The 20757-nt window shown below is 43.7% G+C and overlaps 1 protein-coding gene and 1 long non-coding RNA gene across 4 annotated transcripts in view; one reads left to right on the top strand and one right to left on the bottom strand.

Annotated features, from left to right (window-relative positions):
- Positions 1-20757, top strand: part of LOC132588186 (uncharacterized) — a 268607-nt gene that overhangs the window by 233280 nt on the left and 14570 nt on the right. The window lies entirely within an intron of this gene.
- USP22 (ubiquitin specific peptidase 22) overlaps positions 6113-20757 on the bottom strand; it is a 172515-nt gene continuing 157870 nt past the window's right edge. For all 3 annotated transcript variants that reach the window (XM_060260527.1, XM_060260528.1, XM_060260529.1), the window contains 4 exons: positions 18803-18894; positions 10334-10396; positions 8671-8820; positions 6113-6811 (listed from right to left, as the gene is read on the bottom strand). In XM_060260527.1, the coding sequence (XP_060116510.1) occupies positions 6769-6811; positions 8671-8820; positions 10334-10396; positions 18803-18894 (348 nt within the window). In that variant the 3' untranslated portion in view covers positions 6113-6768. The remainder of the gene's footprint in view (positions 6812-8670; positions 8821-10333; positions 10397-18802; positions 18895-20757) is intronic.

Below are 20757 nucleotides of genomic sequence, written 5' to 3'. Positions count from 1 at the left end.
GGGGCTGAGAGGGCTTTCACATCAGCTGCCCTTTCAAGGACAGAGTCTCAGAGTGGCTCACAATCTCCTTTACCTTCCCCCCCCGCAACAGACACCCTGTGAGGTGGGTGGGGCTGGAGAGGGCTCTCACAGCAGCTGCCCTTTTAAGGACAACTTCTGCCAGAGCTCTGGCTGACCCAAGGCCATGCCAGCAGGTGCAAGTGGAGGAGCGGGGAATCAAACCCGGTTCTCCCAGATAAGAGTCTGGGAGACTGTTGTCAAATATGCATTGATGTTAGCTTGTAAATAGTCACTATGAAAGAGATGCCTCCCAGAGAGTAAGCATGGAAGTTTTGGAAAACCAGAAAACGTGTATTTTTCTCTGAAGACGTGCAGAAAGAAGGGTTAACAAAGCTGTCTGTGGGCTAATAATTTTCCAGAATTTGTTTGCACAACTACTTCTGCCCCTCCAAAAAAATACCCACTGAAGAACCCAGGTGTTTAAAGTACTGTAACATTAGCCAATAGAATCATAGAGTTGGAAGGGACCTCCAGGGTCATCTAGTCCAACCCCTTGCACAATGCAGGAAACTCACAAATACCTCCCCCGAAATTCACAGTACACGCAATAATTTTAACTTCTCTGCCAATTTTTGGCATGCTCAGAGGTAATATGGAATTTTCTCCAGGCAGTAACTGTGAGGGTTCAAACAAAAACCAGACATACTTTGCAACCAATTAGGGATGGGCACAGACCGGGAAAATGGAGGTTTCACAAACCGCAAACTTCCACAGACTTTCCCAGTTTGTAAACCAGTTTGTGGTCCGTGAGGTCTGTGATGCAGCGCAACCCGGAAGCAGGCTTAGAAGGCATTTCATAGAATCATAGAGTTGGAAGCGTTACTATCACATCACGTGATCTGGACACTATACTTCTGTTGATACTGCCCAAAATTGCATTTGTCTTTTTAGCCACCGCTTCACACTGTTGACTCATATTCAGCGTATGGTCCACTAAGACCCCTAGATTCTTTTCGCACATACTACTGCTAAGACAAGTCTCCCCCATCCTATAACCATGCATTGGATTTTTCCTACCTAAATGCAGAAATTTATCCCTGTTAAAATTTGTTTTATTGATTTTAGCCCAGTTTTCCAGCCTGTCAGTCATCTTGTATCCTGTTTCTGTCTTCTACTGTATTTGCAACCCCTCCCAAATGTCTTCTGAGCTCACTTTCGGATTGCTGCACTCCTATGGCACATTACATGTCTCCTGAGTTCATTGACATTGTGCTGCCTCCAGAAGTGGCCTCAGAAGGGATTTAAATGCCTCCCTCGCCGTGCTTCAAAGGGTTCCCTAGAATCATAGAGTTGTGTTTTAACCAATTTATTGATAGCATATGGTTACAGAACTTAATTTCCCTTCGTTGCTTCAATACTAACCCATATGACTTTTCAACCCCCCCTCCCTCCAATATAGACTTCCCCGAGGTTATAGATTCTAATTCAATACTAAAGATACATCTGACTAATCAAAATTCGTTATATAAATATTTCCCCCCCCTTCTTGCTTCTTCGTTTCCCCCCCCCCATTATTACTAAAAAATTGTCCAATGTCTTCTTACATTCGACTCTTTCTCTATGTATTCTTTAAACTTCCTCCACTCTTTTTTAAATATCTCCAAATCATAGTCTCTTAATGTTCTAGTTAATTTATCCATTTCACTCCACGATAGAACTTTCATAGTCCAATCCCATTTATCCGGTATTTTTTCTTGCTTCCAAAGCTGCGCATACAATGTCCTAGCAGCTGATAGCAGGTACCAAATTAGAGTCCTATCCTCCTTTGGATATTTTTCTAATTGTAATCCAAGCAAAAATGTCTCTGCAATTTTCTTAAAGTCGTAACCCAATATTTTGGAGATTTCTTGTTGTATCATCTTCCAATACTCTTTCGCTTTTTCACATGTCCACCACATATGGAAGAAAGAACCTTCATGTTTTTTACACTTCCAACATCTATCCGACATTTTCTTGCTCATCTTAGCCAATTTTTTCGGGGTCATATACCACCTGTACATCATCTTAAAACAATTTTCTTTTATGCTCTGACAAGTTGATATCTTCATTGAGTTCTTCCAAAGGTATTCCCATGCATGGGAATACCTAGAATCATAGAGTTGGAAGGGACCTCCAGGACGTCTGGCCCACGGACAGCTCCAAAGGCCAAACAGATCACTTTTTAAAAAGCGGTCCACGGGTAGTCTGTCAAAACCACAAATGCATGGACCAGGCAAATGGAGCATGAACCAGCCCTGCTCCGTGTCCATCCCTAGTATCAATATTGCTTCTTCTAAGAATCATCTAATCCTGTATGATGCCCTTTGCTTGCTCCTTGGGGCACTGACAATGAATAAGAGACTTGGTCTCAGTTTCACGGATAGAAAGATACTGATGACATCCTTCAGATGTCCTTCTAGTATTCTGATTCGACAGCCATGATGACAGGAAGGGGGGGGGTTCAGGGCCTTTGAAATATGGCTTCCAACCCAGACCCCTAAAATTCTGAACGGGCTTGGTTCCCACCAATGACTGGGCCCCAATTTAGAGCTTCCAGGTCTCTCACTCTGCGTAAGGTGAATACAGGGTGAGTCCCATAGCTCCCAACCTTCCCCAAAACTTTGAGGAGTAAGAATGAGAGAGAGACTGGTGTCGCTCCTTTTTCCAGCGGTCAAGGCAAAGTGGAGACTGACTCAAGGGCTCTCAAAGCAGGATTCAAGGCAGCTGTGCCAAGAACAGGTCCATGGTCCCACCCCTGATGGCTATTCTTAAGGCTTCATCCTCACCACAATGACAAAAACAAAACAGGTGACAAGTAATTAAGCGCTCAAACCAGACCTTGCTTAGCAAAGCAAGTAGCTCAATAACCTTTATTGGCCTGATAGCAAAGCAAGTACTAAATTGGAGTGCAAAACCAGCATGCCTTGGCCTGGAATATCATTCCTAAAAATCTGTGGTAATAAGACAACAATCATGTGCTCATTGACGTGAGAGCAGTCCTGGCACCTCTTTTAAATGACCCATTAGCACAACTGATCTACTACCACACAGGTATCTGTCTCCTGCCCAAGAATATGTCTGCAACCCTCTCTTCCCACCCAGGAAGAATCTTTGCACCGCAAACATGTTGCTTGTGAAAGACACATGCAAGGGGTTAATTAAAATTAATTCAATTTCCCTTCCTAGTAAAATAAAGAGGATTCCTTTCTTTGGTGTTTAACAGAAGAAAGGAAGTAGAGAAGTTGGAGGTGTGTGCATTTGGCGGGGGGGGGGGGGGGGAAGCAGCCAGTACTCTTTACAGCATTACCCCATTCAACCGCAAGGAGGTGCCGTATCTCTATTTTAAAGAAGCTTTAACACCGTTCGTGCTGCAGCAGTGTCAGCCAGGAAGTCGTAAGAGACCAACTCCTCTCCCACTGCAAGCTCACTGCATTATTTAAAAGGAAGCAGGAAGACACCATTATAACAACCAGGGGCATTTTAAAGGATCTTCGCTTCGCCTGCCCATCGTAATGCTTGCGCTCAGTCGATTTAAACACACACATCCACAAACTATTTTGAAGGAAGAACCGGAGAGCAAAAATACATACATGCACATCATCCGCCCGGCCGCTCCCAATATGGTTTTGTCATCTAGGTTAGAGAACAGCCTGGCATTTTCTAGATCATAACGAGCCTGGCTTTGTCAGGCCGACCAGCGTCTCAATTGTCAGCCGTTGTTGGACCTTCTCCCGTATTGATTTCTAAGCACTTACAACGCACAGCGCATCACAAAGGGCTGGGGGCACATTCGAAGGTATGTGCTCCTAACATGCAGGGGCATCGGCAGGGCCTTCTGAATCACACTGATATCCTCATGTGAATTGCGCATGCGCTATTCAGCCCACCTCTGGGGAGGGGAGGCACACTGCAGAGAAACATCAGAAGTGGCGAGCACAAAAAAACGGCCTTTCCAAATAAAGCCATTCTGCCAGTTCTGATTTTTCTCAGTGACAACAGTTCAGTAAGCTTTCTCAGGCAAGTGGAGACTCCTCTGAATACTGTGCACCGGAGCCTTACTTAAGAAAAGTCTCGTTCAGGAGCATGGGATTTCCATCTGTAGAATACTGCCCTGCTACTAGAGTGCTAAAATTTAGGTGATCGATCATACGGATAGCTGTGTTGGTTGTCTGCAGCAGCAGCAAAGATTAAGAGTCCCGGAGCACCATAAAGACTAAGAAAATTTGAGGCAGGGTGATGACTCACAAATGCCCTGCCACAAATGAATCTTTAAGGTACTACTGGACTCCTGCTCTTTTCTAAAATTTAGGTGGTAAGAGATTCATTTAAGAGAAGCAGAACTAGGAAATACCTTCATTTCATTCTTTTTTTTTTTTAAAGTATCACTCACCTTCAGCATTAGAACAACTTTTGAGTCCAGCGTGGCACCTTTAAGACCCAACAAAAGTTTATTCAAGGTATGAGCTTTCATGGGCAAGCACACTTCTTCAGAATGTTTACAAAGATCCACCAAATTTCTCCACCTACCTGACCCTCAGAATCGTGCCTAGGCTGTAGCAGCCCTCTGATTGCTTCTAACCTCCGTAGATGCCACCTGCCTCTGTACTAGTCCTTCTCCTCCAGTGCCTGCCACAAGAGGCAAAAAGCACACGGATCAGAGGAAGATAAACAGACACACGTGAGCCTGGGAACAATATCTACACATTAGCAGAGCACATGCCTGCACAGGCAAGGCCGAGGCAGTGGAGGTTTGTTCTCCTCACCGTGAGGAAGGGGTGGGGGGGGGGGGAGTCGGCATCTCTAACTTCCACTGTGCAGCAGCATTCTTCAGCAGGTGAAGCAGAGGCACACGGCAGCTCGGCTAACTGACCTTTCCTCCCCTCTAGGGTACCCGATGTGAACTTACAACAGAGGCACGGGACAATTTGCTCCATACATGCGAGAAGATTCCTGGATCATGGCAACCCCCTTAGAATGCTGGATCAAGACGTGACCTTGCAGAGGTGATGCGAGCTCTGAAGTTTTAAAAGCATTGTCCTTTAAAACAGAACAAAAAAGCCCCGCCCCCCACCCCGAACATCTGGTACTTTTTGGTGGGTATTTGCAATGGCCATTTAGACAAAGAACAGTTGTAAGGGAACAAAGCCAGGTTTTGCTGTTATTGTGGGTGTGGATACAGGTGTTTGCTTAAAACTGTGCGTTCTGAAGAGGTTTTAACAAGGCAAGTGACTCCTTTTCTCCTGAGCCTCAAAGCAAATATGGTCCTGCCTCTTAGTTATAAAATATAACTGCCAGCCAGTGTCTAGACAGCGAAGAGGGGAAGGGAGGGGGAGAGAAGAGGCAAGGAACATAGATGTGTTTGTGGCAGAGCACAAGTACCTCCCCCAGGCATCCGAGAACGAATGGTACAGCTGAGGGTTGGGCTTTGTATAGAGTGGGTGTGATGTATGAGAAAATTAATATATTTTAGAGATAAGGGACTAATAAAAGCAGAGCAAGCGGGAGAAACCTTTGTGTTTACTTTCCCGTCTGGTGCGAAGGCAGAGGTGTCTGCGAGTCGGAAATTAATCGCCGTAATACCTGATCATGGCAAGTTAGCAGATGGCAGATTTTTTCAATTCCAAAGTGTCTCACGAGGGCTATATTTCTCTGGCGAGGGAGGGTGGAAAACAGAAAACCACAAAGGGTAGCAACATTTCCCAGAGATCAGACTTTTCTCCTCCCCCTCCCCAAATAAAACAATCGAGACCACTTTTACAGTACAAACAAGCCAATTCATTCATTCATTTTTTTCCCCACCGGTAGCGATTATGCATTTCATCCTTGTGGAGGGAAACAGGGTACTGAACAAATAGGGAAGGGAATTAAGAAAATAACTGCGTATAGAAAATTTAAAAAGGGAAGGTCAGCATTCAAATAGAAGAAGAATGTGAGCCATTCGATGAACAGTCCCAAGATGCTTGAAGTTACCTGTGGAGCAGTGCCCGAGAGAGTCACCGCATCGAGAGCATCTTCAGGCGCCCACAAATGCACTTCTTTTCATGCTCACCGAAAAACAAAGTAAAGAGCCTAATAATTTCATACTGTATTTATTTAATAACTAAAATTCACAAATAAAAAGGTACTTGCAAAGTCCATTTTCGTTGCGTCGTCCCAATTCTCCTCCATTTTTTTACTGCGTTCGGACCCATAGGTTTTTTTTTTCTTTTTTTAAAAAAAAAATGGGTTTGGATTCAGGTTTTCTTTGTTTAAATTATAACTGTCATATGATTGGTCAAACTTGGAGCAGAAGCACCAATGGAGAAGATGCTTTTATGGAGATGAGAGTACACCCCCCCGGCCTTCCCACACACATTTTCTGGAGGAACTCAGGGAGGTGCGCCAGCATGTGGACTCCCAGGTTTTCCCCCCACCCAGAGCAATCTTTCCATTATTATATTTCCTCTTTCACAAAAAAAGTCACTGCCTGTAGCCTCGTTTACATTTTTCCCCCTCTTCTGTCCCTGCAGGACTGCATTACATGGTGGAAACATGGGTTCATGTCTGACTCCGCTAAGTTGGGAGCCAGTGGCAAGCAGGTCCTGTTCGCAGCTCAGTGCTAAGGTGTAGAATGGGTGTCTTTTCATTTCAGGTAGGTTTGCGTGTCTTTCCCCCCCCTCCTTTCAGAAGGCTGCTGTTCGTTTTGCTTCCTTGCAATTTTTTTTCTCTCTCTCAAGCTGCTGGATAAGGCTATTCATACTCCAGGAACTGTTTGTGATAGAACAGCAAATACCTGCCAAAAAAAAAAATTAAAATAAAATTATAAACAATTGTAATTTTGAAGCAGGAAAAGAGGAGCAAGAAAGATGTTACTTTTATGTTTTCCATTGCAAAGTGATTCCCATTTGGTTGTTAGGCATAAGCTGCAACCAACTCACAGCGACCCCAGGACCATGGAGTTCTCCAGGCAAGGGAGGAGCAGAGGTAACTTGTATTGCCTTCCTCTGAGCAGCAACCACAGTCTTTCTTGGTGGTTCCCCTGACAGTGGCTGACCCTGCTTAGCTTCCATGGTTGGACAAGACTGGGCTAGTCAGGCTATTAGGCATGTTAAAAAGCAGGAATGACTCCTGGGATGTATTCTCTCACTTTCCTACATGGCTGTGCCGTGACACTCTAAATAAGGTCAAGCCCCAGACTTTCCAAGGTAATATACCCGTCTATTCTGACTCTGCACTGGGCTACTGTTTGCTAGAATGCTAGGCAGGGTTTGGTGCCTGGGAAGACGGCTTAAAGGAGCCATTCAAAGGGTGGTGATGCTACTCTTATCTGCACAAGGGGAAGAGGAGAGAAGTGAGACAGAGTGCAGGCCCAGAGATCTGAGGCTTGCTCAGTCTTAGATTACAGTCTGACATCGTTTTAATGATTATATAATGGAAATGATTTTACTGTATATTTGTTTTTAATATCTGATGTTTTTATTTGTTGTTAGCCATATAACTTATATAAATTTGATAAAATCAATAAATAAATCTCAATGCAGTCTTAAAGAGCATGCTCTCACAAAGAACCAACTCCAAGCTTTTGCCTTTTAGTTCTATGCTTGGAATGACAAATCCAAAAATTTCGAAGTTAAAATTTATCCTTTTGTCAGTCAGGAAGATGATGTCAGGTGCCTTTAAAAATAAAGCCCCGAGAAGACTTGTTTCAGCTTCTCATTGCCAAAAGAGAAGGGTTGGGAATGCCAAAAATGGAGGCAAAGCCAGATATTAAAGTGTCATGCTCCCCCCCCCCACCCGCCCCCCAAACCAAAGACAACTGGCAACATACTGCTATCTTACAACAATATAGCCTTGGGTAGGGATAAAGCAGCAAATTATAATCTCTGAAATGTGGTCTGCATTGGGAATATTAACAGCAAGCTTATACTAAGAACTGTGTGTATACCACAATTCTGCACAGACAGGCACAGAATGGGGAAGCAGGTGTAGGATTCGGATTCCAAAATATTTAATTTTGTTTTTAAAAAGTACCATACAAAACTCACAGGCTTCTAGTCTTTGGGGCTGTCAAAACACTTTGGGGGGTGGGGGGATGTGGGCAATGACTTGAATAAACCCAAGAGCCAAGAAAGAGGGATGATTAAGATTTTCATCGATGGGGAAGTACACAAAGATCTTCGCCCAATCCATGACTAGCAAGGCTGGATTACATCAGCAAAAAAGCAGCAGTGTGCAAAAATAAGAGGTTCACGGAGATTGCTCAATCAACCTTTATTATGCGAAATGCAATGAAATCTAGGCAAGGGGGAGAAGAAAGAAAAATGTTCTGACCACAGGCATGTACAGACTGGAAACAGCTACATAAATACAACAGAAGCCAGTGGAGCCATTCCAGAAATGAACTACTAGAGGTATCTTCTAGCCAGTTCACAAAGGGAGTAACAAACTGCCGGCAATTTGTTACAGTAGTGTCTTCTCCCTTGCTTTATGTTAAATCGCTCTCTCTTTCCCCCCCTTGCCTAGACTTAATTGCAGTTTACATTTTGCCAACTCTCAACAAAGGAAAAGATCAAAACCAGGCAGCATTTGGGTGGTTAAAGTTAAAAAAGGAGGCTGCCCCGCTTTGCCTTTTGTTGTTGCAGATGGACATACCCTTCGCTGTCTAGTACATCCTTAATGCTAGCCTTGGTGATGATGGCGTCGTCACATTTGAACCACTGGTCCTTGTGTTGCCGAATGAAGCTGGTATAGTGCCCGCTCTCCAGGGTTCCTTGGTGATTAACTACTGCAAACAAGGAATACCTGGTGAGAAGGGAAGGACAGACAGGGCTGTTAGAAAGAGCACCCACCGCACCACCACCACCTCTCACAATCTTTCCACTTAACAGCCCTTGGCTCCTCACAAACACGTGTGGAAGAGCACCAGCATGCCCCACATTTCCCATTCAACACTGCAGCTGAAACTAAAAAAAAAGATCCCATTAAAAATAAGGCTATACAGTAACCCGGTAGCTTTAGAGATTTAGGCTGGGAATGCAACCTCTAACTTCCCTTTGAAGTGAAAGCCACACCTTGGCCCTTCTGCAGAGTGGACTAGGCACAGCGAGAGAAATATCCGCTTTGGATCCAACCCAAAAGAGTGGCGAGCTCTTGCACTTTTTTCATTTCCCGTAGCCATCTCAGTGACTCCAGGAAGGTCATGGCCCCAGCAGCTGTATAAAGCAGCACAGATTTTTCAACAGTGGCCTTCAGCAGATGGATCCAAGCTCAGCACTCTGTGCCACTTGTGAAGGTTCGCCAGAAGAGGGAGCTGCTGGCCTGCTATGCCTTGTGCTTGGCTACTGTTAACACTGCTGGCCAAAGAGGTGCCACAGCAGATGTCAGGTGACAACAAGCCGCCAATGGAATTTCACCTGGAATTTCACATCTTCAAGGCTTTGGTTTTGCTGGTCAGCCTGAGGAATTCTGTCCCCACAGGGAAAATACAGGAAAAAGCTATTTGCTTGCCTGCCTTTGTTTCCCCCCCAGTCTGCCAATGCTACTGAAAACAACCTTCTACTTGCCCAACTTGCCTTGCAACCGCCCCCCCCCCCCCCAACATGCAACACAGGCTCACTTTGCCAAGCTACAGTACAGCATAGTCACCCCACCCATCCGCTGGTAAACACAAAGGTGACAGGACGTGCTTCTCTCTCTTGCTGCAATCGACCCATTCATAGTGTAGACGTTTTGTATTTATTATTGGCAAACGATGATAAACTTTTCATGCCTTTAGGGGCCCCAGGCTGGCTCCCCCCATCAGTTTCCCCCCTGCTTGCAGCCCTCCCAGCCTGCACAAGCAGCCAGCAACTGAGCTGCTCTTTGCCTAACTTGCCTGGTGCGGCTGCTGCTGGCGTTGTTGCCAAGTTTGCCTCTCTCTGCAGCTTAGTAAAAGGGGCTTTTTGGGAAGGTGCCTGCAGCAGGGGCAGGCACTCAGACTCTGAGATAATTTGCGAGGGGCCCCCCAAGATTTCGACTGCCTAGGGGCCTCCACAGGGTTTAATCTGGCACTGTGGATAAGGCATGTTAAGGTTGGTGCTGCAGACCACAGCAATGGGTAGGTAATGTTGGGAAAAGGTGGAGAAGGGAGCTGGTTGCTAGTAGTGGTGGAGAAAGAATGAAGGAATGAAAGGAGTAAGAGACAGTGGCTCCCAGGTTCTTCTCTTCCCACTTCCCACCTCCCATACTAAGCTCTGGAAGATGTGGAATCATTTCAGTCCTGCTTTCAGCCCATCTAGCCCAACAGGGAAAGCCATAAAAATGCAACTCTACTTACTTATTATCATTGTTTAGACTATCCGCCGGCTGCTGGTACTGTCCATTCATCCTGCTCTCTTTACTACAACAAAACGAAGAAGACACAGACTATTCAATGGCCCTTGGAAGACAAAGATGACCAGTCTTAAATGACCTCTTAGTTTCTAAATTTTATTTCAAAGGATTTAATTTGTGTTCTTCAAAGAAGGAATTTAACAAAAGGCAAAACTCTTCTATAATGTTGACAACAATGCTAGATGAACAACATCTAGATTACAATCTAGTGGCAAACTAGAGACCAAGGAGATTTTCAGGGTATAAAATAGGATTTTCAGTCGAAGCTCCCTCTGTCAGACCAACAGGATCTTCAAGGTATCAGCTTTCAAGTCTCAAAGCTTCCTTCAGTATCTTGACTATGGGGACTGTGACTCTCAAAAGCCTGTATCCCAAAAACCTTCTTGTTCTCTAAGGCGCTACAGGACTTGAATCCAGCTCTTCTACTGTAGACCAACAATGCTGCCTTCTGAAATTAACCTCAGCAGAAGATGTCACTTTATAAAAATATTTTAAAATGTTATTTAAGTGGACTTTCTCCAGTCAGTGCACAGGTTTCACAGACATTAGGACTATTCGCAGTGGATTCTTACCCGTACAATGTTCAGGGCAGCTCTCCAAAACTATATGGCATGGCAACAAAAGGCTGGACAAGTGAGCAAAAGGCACACCACAGAAATGACAGCCCTGGAAATGTCCACTTGCAGGTTAGTCTCCTGATTTAACAGGTGTACAGAACAGTGCTTGGGAAAGTTACATCGGTTGGCTTACAGCCTGGGTACATCCCTTGAGCCCAACATCAAGCTAGGAGATCACGACAAAATGTATACATGTGCACAAACCCTGATTTTGCAAGAATACCCAGGATTATGGCACACAATATACCGTAACATTTTTACTGTCTAACAGGGTGCAAATGTTAAAGCACACCTTAAAGCACTTGTGTAGCTGTTGCTGAGTGAGGAGAGCTTGTTTGCCTGGGGGTAATTGCTGGCCCCACCCTCTGCTGTTGCTCTGGCTGTTGAGTCAAAGGTGGGTGGGGGCTTGAGCCTTTAATTTGCAAGGCTAATCCTTGCCAGAGGCAGAAGTGTCTCAGCTGCAGTAGGAGAAGGTGCTTGGATCTAGAATAGAGCTGCTGGTAAGGTGAGTGAGACTTGATTTGCTTTTCTAAAACTGCTGAGAAGCATTACCTAGGGTTGCTGTGGGAGGTAACTGTGTGTGTGCTTGGTGCCTGCTGGAGAGGGGTTTCTGATTGCTTTTGTGTGTCTTTTGTGTAGCTGTTGCTGAGTGAGGAGAGCCTGTTTGCCTGGGGGTAATTGCTGGCTCCACCCTCTGCTGTTGCTGTGGCTGTTGCGTCAGAGGTGGGTGGGGGCTTGAGCCTTTAATTTGAAAGGCTCATCCTTGCCAGAGGCATGAGCCTTTGGTACAAGCCAAAGGGCTTGGCCTGTGCCTCTTAGCCTGGGGGTCTAGCTTGGGGGTTCTGTAGATAGGTGGGTACTTACCCACAAGTAGTTTCAAGTGGCAGTTGGTAGTGGGATTTAAAGATAAGTGAAGATAAAGAAAATTTTGAAATGGATTGCAGCAGTATGGCTGGTGAGGGAGCAGAGGCAGTGACATGTAAAGACTGTGCGATGTTTGTGTTTCTACCTGAGAGTAACACGAATTACGCTTGCAGCAAGTGTAAGTTAGTGGCCCTGCTGGAGGAGAAGATACAGGGACTGAAAGCACAATTGTCCACACTGCAGTGTATAAAGGAAGGTGAGGATTTTCTTGACAAAACGCTCTTGAAAGGACAAGATGAGGGAGAGGAAATGGAATCTCAGCAGTAGCCCGAAGGAGAAAAATGTAACCCGAAGGAGAAAGAAAATCAGGAGATGTTCTGAGCCCCTGCTGCTCAGCAATAGGTTCCAGGATTTCCCCACTGTAACTGATTTTGAACCACTGGAACAAGGCCTACTTCCCCAACCTCCATGAAGCTTGAACAAAGTTTCTCAGGATCCTGTGGATAAGAAGTATGGAGCTTCTGCTCCCCAATATAGGAAGAGGAACGTCGTGGTGATTGGAGACTCCTTGCTCAGAGGGGTGGAGCCCAAAGTGTGCCGACCAGACTTGTCATCCTGAGAGGTCTGCTGTCTGCCAGGTCCACACATCCAGCATGTGACAGAAAGGACTGGAAGACTTATCAAGCCCACGGATTACTATCCTTTCTTGCTGATCCACGTGGGAACGAATGATACCGCCCATCATAGCCCTGAACGTATTAGAAAAGACTATGTGGCTCTGGATCAGAAGGTGAAGGAGCTGGGCGTTCAGGTTGTGTTCTTGTCAGTGCTTCCTGTTGAAGGCCGTGGCTTAGGACGAGAAAGAAGAATAATTCAAATAAATGACTGGCTATGTCGATGGTGTCGTCAGGAAAGATTTGGATTTCTGGACCATGGCTTATGCTTTCAAGATGGTGGTCTTCTATCAGGAGATGGTTTGCACCTTACGGTGGTAGGGAAAAAGGTGTTTGATAACAGCCTTGCTAACCTAATAAGGAGGGCTTTAAACTAAATTGTATGGGGGAGTGAGACAATAATTCAAAGCCTCGTATGATGCCAGAAACTGGGAATAAGAACATTAAAGATTTGCAGAGAGTGGCACATACGCTAGGTAATGTTAACTTGCAGGCCTGTACAGAAACCAAACCCTCGGAATGCATAAAACGTGGATTCCGATGTCTCTACACTTATGCACAGAGTATGGAAAACAAACAAGAGGAACTGGAAGTCCTAATAAAGGAAGGAGACTATGACATAATAGGCCTTACTGAAATAAGGTGGGATGACACTCACAACTGGAATATTAGGATTCAGGGATACAACTTATTTAAAAGGGACAGGCAAATGAGAAAGGGCGGAGGCATAGCAGTATATGTGAAGGAGGTATATACTTGTGAGGGAATATGTGAATCGGAGCATGGCAGCTCAGTTGAGAGTTTCTGGGTAAAAATAAAAGGAGTAAGAAACAACAGTGATATTACTGTGGGGGTCTGCTATAGACCACCAAGTCAGGCAGAGGATTTGGATGAGATACTTCTATGGCAGATTGCAAAGTTCTCCAAGAGAAAGGATATAGTGATCATGGGAGATTTCAATTACCCAGACATCTGTTCGAAGTCCAACTCTGCTAAAAATGAAAAGTTAAAAAGATTCCTGACTTGTCTTGCTGACAACTTCCTTTTCCAGAAAGTGAAGAAGCAAACAAGGGGATCTGCTATCTTGGATCTGATTTCACCAACAAGGAAGAACTGATTGAAGAAGTGGAAATAGCGGACATCCTGGGCAGTAGTGACCATGTGGTTTTGGAATTTACAGTCTTAGAGAAGGGAAAAGTTATACATAGTGAGACTTATAGGTTGGACTTCAGAAAGGCAAACTTTGATAAACTTAGAACTATGCTGCGTAAAATCCCATGGTCAGAAATATTTAGGAGGAAGGGGGTTCAGGAGGGGTGGGAGTTGCTTAAAAGCGAAATACTGAAAGCGCAATCACAAACAATTCCTATGAGAAGAAAAAATGGGAAAAGCCTAAAGAAGCCAAAGTGGCTCCATAAACAGCTCTCTAAAGACTTGAGAAATAATAAAGACTCCTTTAGGAATTGGAAGGAGGGCCTTATAACCAAGGATGAATATAAACAAATCACCAGTGCTTGTAGAGAAAAGGTTAGGAAAGCTAAAGCTCAGTATGAGCTTAGGCTGGCCAAAGATGCTAAAAACAGCAAAAGAGGGTTCTTTTCTTATGTTCAGAGTAAGAAAAAGAGTAAGGACATGGTAGGCCCAATGCGAGGGCAAGAAAGTGAAATTGTAACAGGTAATGAAGAGAGGGCGGAACTGCTCAATTCCTACTTTTCCTCAGTCTTCACTTCTGAGGGAAACAGTGCTCAACATGGCAAAAACAGAACACATAAGCAGGGTATGAAGTTCCAACCTAGGATCAGCACAGGGGTAGTACATAAACACCTAGTTTCTTTAAAAGAAACTAAGTCCTCAGAGCCAGATGAATTGCATCCAAGGGTTCTAAAACAGCTTGCAGATGTAATTTCTGAGCCTCTGGCTATTATTTTTGAGAATTCTTGGAGAACAGGAGAGCCGGAAGATTGGAGGCGGGCGAATGTTGTCCCCATCTTCAAGAAGGTGAAAAAAGAGGATCCGGGTAGCTACCGACCCATCAGCTTGACGTCTATACCTGGGAAAGTTTTAGAGACAGCAGAGATGGAAATCTCAGGAAATTCCCACGAAAATGGACTGGGTGGGAAATCTAAAGAAGAAGCAAGAAAACATTGGATGATATTTTATGTCTGGTTGGACATTCAATACTCTTAAGATTCTTTGGTGTAATCTGATTTTTTTCTCTATCTTCCTGTATTTTATACTATAAAATCTACCTTTACTGGAATTGTCAAAATTATTAGATTAAAACAAAAGACTTATATTATACAATTTTAAAATGGATTATGTACAGTTTAGACAAAATAATATGGGACAATTTATGTAAAGAAAATATTGTAGAATTAACCTTGTATTCTTTTACGGTATTTCTATGCAAAATAAGGTCAGAATGTATTGTGCTTTTTATCTCCCCTACTTCCTATCCCCTTTTCCCCCCTGAAACTAATAAAACTTTTGAAAACTGGAAAGTTTTAGAACAAATCATCAAACAGTCGGTCCTGAAACATTTAGAAAGAATGGATGTGATTACTAAGAGCCAGCATAGGTTTCTCAAGAACAAGTCATGTCAGAATAACCTAATCTCCTTTTTTGAGAAAGTGACTACCTTGCTGGATTGGGGGAATGCTATAGATATCGTTTATCTTGATTTCAGTAAGGCTTTTGATAAGGTTCCACCATACTATCCTTGTTCACAAGTTGGTAAAATGTGGTTTGGATCCTGTTACCGTTAGGTGGATCTGTAACTGGTTGACAGATAGCACCCAAAGAGTGCTTGTGAATGGTTCCTCATCCTCTTGGAGAGGAGTGTCAAGTGGAGTGCTTCAAGGATCAGTCCTGGGACCTTTTTTGTTCAACATCTTTATCAATGATTTGGATAAAGGAATAGAGGGAATGCTTATTAAATTTGCTGATGATACTAATTTGGGAGGGGTTGCAAACACAGAAGAAGACAGAAACAGGATGACCTTGACAGGCTGGAAAACTGGGCTAAAACCAATAAAATGAATTTTAACAGGGATAAATGTAAAGTTCTGCATTTAGGTAGGAAAAATCCAATGCATGGTTATAGGATGGGGGAGACTTGTCTTAGCAGTAGTGTGTGCAAAAAGGATCTAGGGATCTTAGTGGACCATACACTGAATATGAGTCAACAGTGTGATGCGGTGGCTAAAAAAGCAAATGCAATTTTGGGCTGTATCAACAGAAGTATGGTGTCCAGATCACGTGATGTGATGGTATCACTTTGCTCTGCTAAGACCTCATCTGGAGTATTGTTTTCAATTTTGGGCACCACACTTTAAGAAGGATATAGGCAAGCTGGAACAGGTCCAGAGGAGGGCGATGAAGATGGTGAGGGGTCTGGAGACCAAGTCCTATGAGGAAAGGCTGAAGGAGTTGGGGATGTTTAGCCTGGAGAGGAGGCGGCTGAGAGGTGATATGATCACCATCTTCAAGTACTTGAAGGGCTGTCATATAGAGGATGGTGTGGAATTGTTTTCTGTGGCCCCAGAAGGAAGGACCAGAACCAATGGGTTGAAATTAAATTTTAAAAAGTTTCCGGCTCAACATTAGGAAGAACTTCCTGACCGTTAGAGCGATTCCTCAGTGGAACAGGCTTCCTCGGGAGGTGGTGGGCTCTCCTTCCTTGGAGGCTTTTAAATAGAGGCTAGATGGCCATCTGACAGCAATGAAGATCCTGTGAATTTAGGGGGAGGTGTTTATGAGTTTCCTGCATTGTGCAGGGGGTTGGACTAGAGGCCCCTTCCAACTCTATGATTCTAACGTACAATTTTAATGGCTTTCTGAGTATTGTGAATTGGTCAGTGCCTTAACTCTTCTCTTACACTAAAAGGTTTTTTTTAAAAAAAAATCTACATCCTTTTATTTTACAACAGGAAGATGATTAAATAATCCATGACAGGAAAGTGAAATCTCCACATTCAGATGCAGTGTAACTCTGAATAGTTGATTCTCTCCCCCCAAAACTCACAACCCAGGCACACCCCAAGTTTCACCCTCCCCCATTCAAGAATCCAGTTTTTCTTTGTCCCTACTGCATGACATACATAAGTCACTTTTTCTGTTATCACTGCATGATGAACAAAACAAACTTTAATCCTGGTTCAGTCCTATCCCCAAACTGACATTCTACACTTGAATCATGGAATCATACAAACCAACTCTATGAGTTTATGATTCTATGATTCTAGTGTAGAAAATCAGTTTGTGGACAGAGCTGAACCAGGATTAAAGGTCTCATGTGGAATTAGCCAAGGCAAAAAAATCCTCTCCTGGAGTACATGCACACAGATTTGCATTTCAGCAGCTGCGGCTGCCTCCCTGGCCCTCAAGATGCCCCAGATGGCATCTAGAAGCAAAGCTTCCTTTAGCAGCTGTGCATGCCCAGATAGCTTCAGCATGCAACCACAGTGGTAACTTTGAAATCTCCTGGTTTCCAAAATTCTGAGACAAAGGAGGCATTTAAAAATTATATGATGGGTGCAGGGAAAATGGACTGCAAGCTTCAATGCCTACTAGCTCAATGCAAATACTTTCAATTTCTGTAACTTGTTACCCTTTCTGCAAGGAGGCCAGAGTAAACCACTACTGAGGTTAATTCTCTGTGCCAAATTTCTGAACAATGGCAATAACTGCTTGGGTTTTATGATGAACACAATTATCAAGCACTTTTAGGACAGGGACACTGTCTAACCAAAGTGCCAACTTGTAACTGTTCGTTTTAGAAGAGAAATATTTTATAAGACATGTTTGCCATTCCTCTGTGGAAAACATTAGAACCCCTTCTTTTCCTAGCTTCACATCTCTTCTGAGTACCGAAATCTGAAAAATGATCAGATGCTGAAGGACATAAATACAGTTCAAAAGGCCCTCCCCTCTGCTGCTCCCACGTCATGCAGGACTTTCCCCCTACTGGTTGGAAATAATATATGCTGTAAATCACATTTTGTCTGGTTTATATTTGTTCAAAATTATCCTGTTGTGATGGGCAAGAGCAGCAAACCAGGATTGAAGGACGACTGACAATGTATTGGCTCCAGATGTCCTGTCCCCTACTGATCACACTATTATCCTATATTTGGTTCTGTGTTAAGGAATCATGGTCCAGGGATGCCACTCGAGTTAAGACTGTCCATGACATATTTTGTTAACCGTTTACAACTAAAAGCCCTTTTACGTAAATCTCAAAACTGAAAGGAAGAGAAAATTAATCCAACACTTCCTTGAAAGGAAGACTTTAATTGCATTATCCTTCTTTATACCGTTAGGCCCCTCTTTCTCTCACTCGTTGGAATATTTTACATTTTTGAGCACGGCAAACCGGCTCACTCACAGGTTGCTGAAAGCGATTATCCAGACAATATTTGAAAGCTTAAAAAAATTAATACGTAACTTGCTACTGAAAACGTCATCTTCCAAAGAGGAGGGGAGACCTGAACAGTGGTATGAACTTATTCTTAAATACCCATAAATGGATCATTTTAAGTCACAAGGCGTCAATCTGCTTTGGGAGGAAATGACTATTGCTTTGAAAGTGCTCAGTGGTATCGCTACTCAAAAATTCATTTTGCTGCCACTGTAGGCGTTAGCTGTGACCAAAGGGGTTTCAGACTTTCACTTCCTATGGCCTAGCACAAGTATATTTTGACATGTCTATTTGTGAGCCTGAGCTTTTATGAAAGCAAGATTATTTTTTATGCTTGCTACAGTCAGCTAATTCTCCTACATAAAAAGAGCGTCTCCACAAGAGGTCCAGACCATATGGACAGCTCTCTGATGAGGTATGTTTGTTTGCTATTCCTTCTCTCAGCAAACAAAGCCTTCCAAGCGTATCTTGGTTCATTAGCATTAACATAAACCAGGAGTTCCCAAAGTGCCCATTTCAGCCATTCATATGTGTTTAAACTGCCCAAATGAAAGCTGCATCTTGAGAGCAGGGCAGCTCTAGTCTCCTAGTCTTGCTGTGGGAATACTTTTGCTTAACCAAAGCCCTGAAATCGGTTTAGTTTAACCACTGTAAAGAAGAAAAAATAAACACTTTCACAGAAACAAAACCAGCTGCCAGATAATTTTGAAACTGGTTTCCATCCAGAAAGCTCAATTCGGCAATGTATTTATTTGCCCTCTTCTCCAAATGCAGCTGAAAGCCTGCCCAGGACCAGACTGGGGTTTTTTTTTGGAGAACAGAGGCCCTGTTGCACGTACCTGGAGGCCATGAAAGGTGTCATGTCCAGCTCCAGTGGAAAGGAGACGTACGTAGTGATCTTTCGCCTCAGTTTGGCTGAGTGTTCAAACCGCTGAAGAAGAGACAGCAAGTGGCTTTCAGAGGGAAATTTTATGATTTCCTTGCTGCACACGCCCATGCACACACATCTCATTGGTTGACTCAGGTGGGATGAAAGGACATTAAACTCCACAAACAATGAAACTCATAGTGTAATCCCTACCCAAACTAGTCCAACCTACACCCACTAAAATGAATTGCCTTTGCCAGGAGTAACATTGTGTAAGATTGCACCGTATGTTACTGAAAAAAATTAGGCAGGCTCGGAGTCAGAATGCTTCACACAGACATGGCTTGTTGCAGATGGTCAGCAAGCTTCATCATCTTTTGTTTTCCTGTGCATCATCAATAATAATTTGCTGTGATGTTTGGGGTTAGTGCTTGCTTCCCAAGCCATGGCTTGAAATTTCTGGTTTTGGTTCAGAGCGAAAGAGCAAACTGCAGTTTCTTTGCCTTGGATGCCATGACAAACTGCGGCTAGTTCTCAGCAGGAAACTGACAGGGAAGCAGGAGAGGGGGAGATGCAAACCCATGGCTTGTTTCTGAGCTGCCAGACCTTGGTTTTCAGGATCATCTGAACTGAGTTAATCTGAATGGGTGTGAAAAGCACTCTCTGGGGGGAATGGTAACAGTGGGGCATACAAAAATGCAAAGGTCTCTGTTGAAGGATTCACAACGGAGTCATTAGATTAGTAGGACAGAACTATACTACATTTACTTAGATCCCACCTTTCTATCACACTCAAGGCAGCTAATGAGGTTATTTAAAAAAAAAACACCCTCAGATTTGTATCTTAGAAGCTCAGTCATCAAACAAGTTATCATCCTAATGATATCAAAATAGAGCAAAAAACCCCACTATGACTCAAACTGTATTTCATTTTTTTCCCAACAAGCCAGAGATGAGCAATGCTTGGTGTGGAGCTAATGTCTATTTCATTCTAGATACCCCAAGAAGTCATCAAGAGAGTGTTGCCCTCCTGATATGTCTCTCCAAAACAGCCACCAGCTCTTCCATTCACACCTTCTTCTATTAGGAACATCAATATGTGTCTGAAGAACTGAGCCCTGCCTCTAGTGTTTGGCAGAGTTTTGCCTCTAAATCCAGGGCACCAGGGGACAAATCTAACACTCTGCCCATTGTATTCATGACGGTTTATTATAAGGTTTCCCCCCACCCCATCTGCGTCAGTTAAGGCAAAAAGCACAAAACAGACAAGAGGATAATCTGTACTCCACAAAGAAATGCCACATCCTGATAAAGGAAAAAACCGAAAGGAAAAGAGATGGGGAAAGATTAATTTCTGAGACAACGGGGAGTGTGGCAACCGTCATCGTCATCCTCTTAGCTTGAAACGGAGTGAAAAGCAAGCAAACAAAAAGAAGAAAGAAAAAAAGCTGAACGGTGTGCTCCTTAAAGAGAGGGCACGTATTTCCATTTCTCAGAACTCCTGTCCTATTTACACTCACAGTTAATTATCTCTTGGTTTACGACATCACCCTGGCAACAGATCTGGCTGCCAAAAAAAGGGAAAGAGACAAAACCCTATGGATCCCTTTTTTGCATTTTTGCCCATAACTATTAACACTGTCAGACCATTTGCCCCTTCATAATGAATCTGATATTTATTAAACTATAAATGGTTATTAATGCTGTAATGTAGCAATACTAGATCACTTGTATTTGGCCTAAGGAGGCCAAACTTAAAACAACTAGGGAGCTGGCCTTCTCCATAAAAGCGCCCCAATGGTGGAATCAGCTACCGGAGGAGGTGCGGGCCCTGCGGGACCTCAACCAGTTCCGCAGGGCCTGCAAAACCGTCCTCTTCCAAGAAGCCTTCAAGACGTGACCAGACTGAATATTACGCTGCCTGTA

The sequence above is a fragment of the Heteronotia binoei genome, chromosome 20 (assembly GCF_032191835.1).
Source record: "Heteronotia binoei isolate CCM8104 ecotype False Entrance Well chromosome 20, APGP_CSIRO_Hbin_v1, whole genome shotgun sequence".
Classification (NCBI taxonomy): domain Eukaryota; kingdom Metazoa; phylum Chordata; class Lepidosauria; order Squamata; family Gekkonidae; genus Heteronotia; species Heteronotia binoei.
The sequence above is the reverse complement of the archived record's forward strand: the minus strand, read 5'-3'. Positions and strand labels throughout refer to the sequence as shown.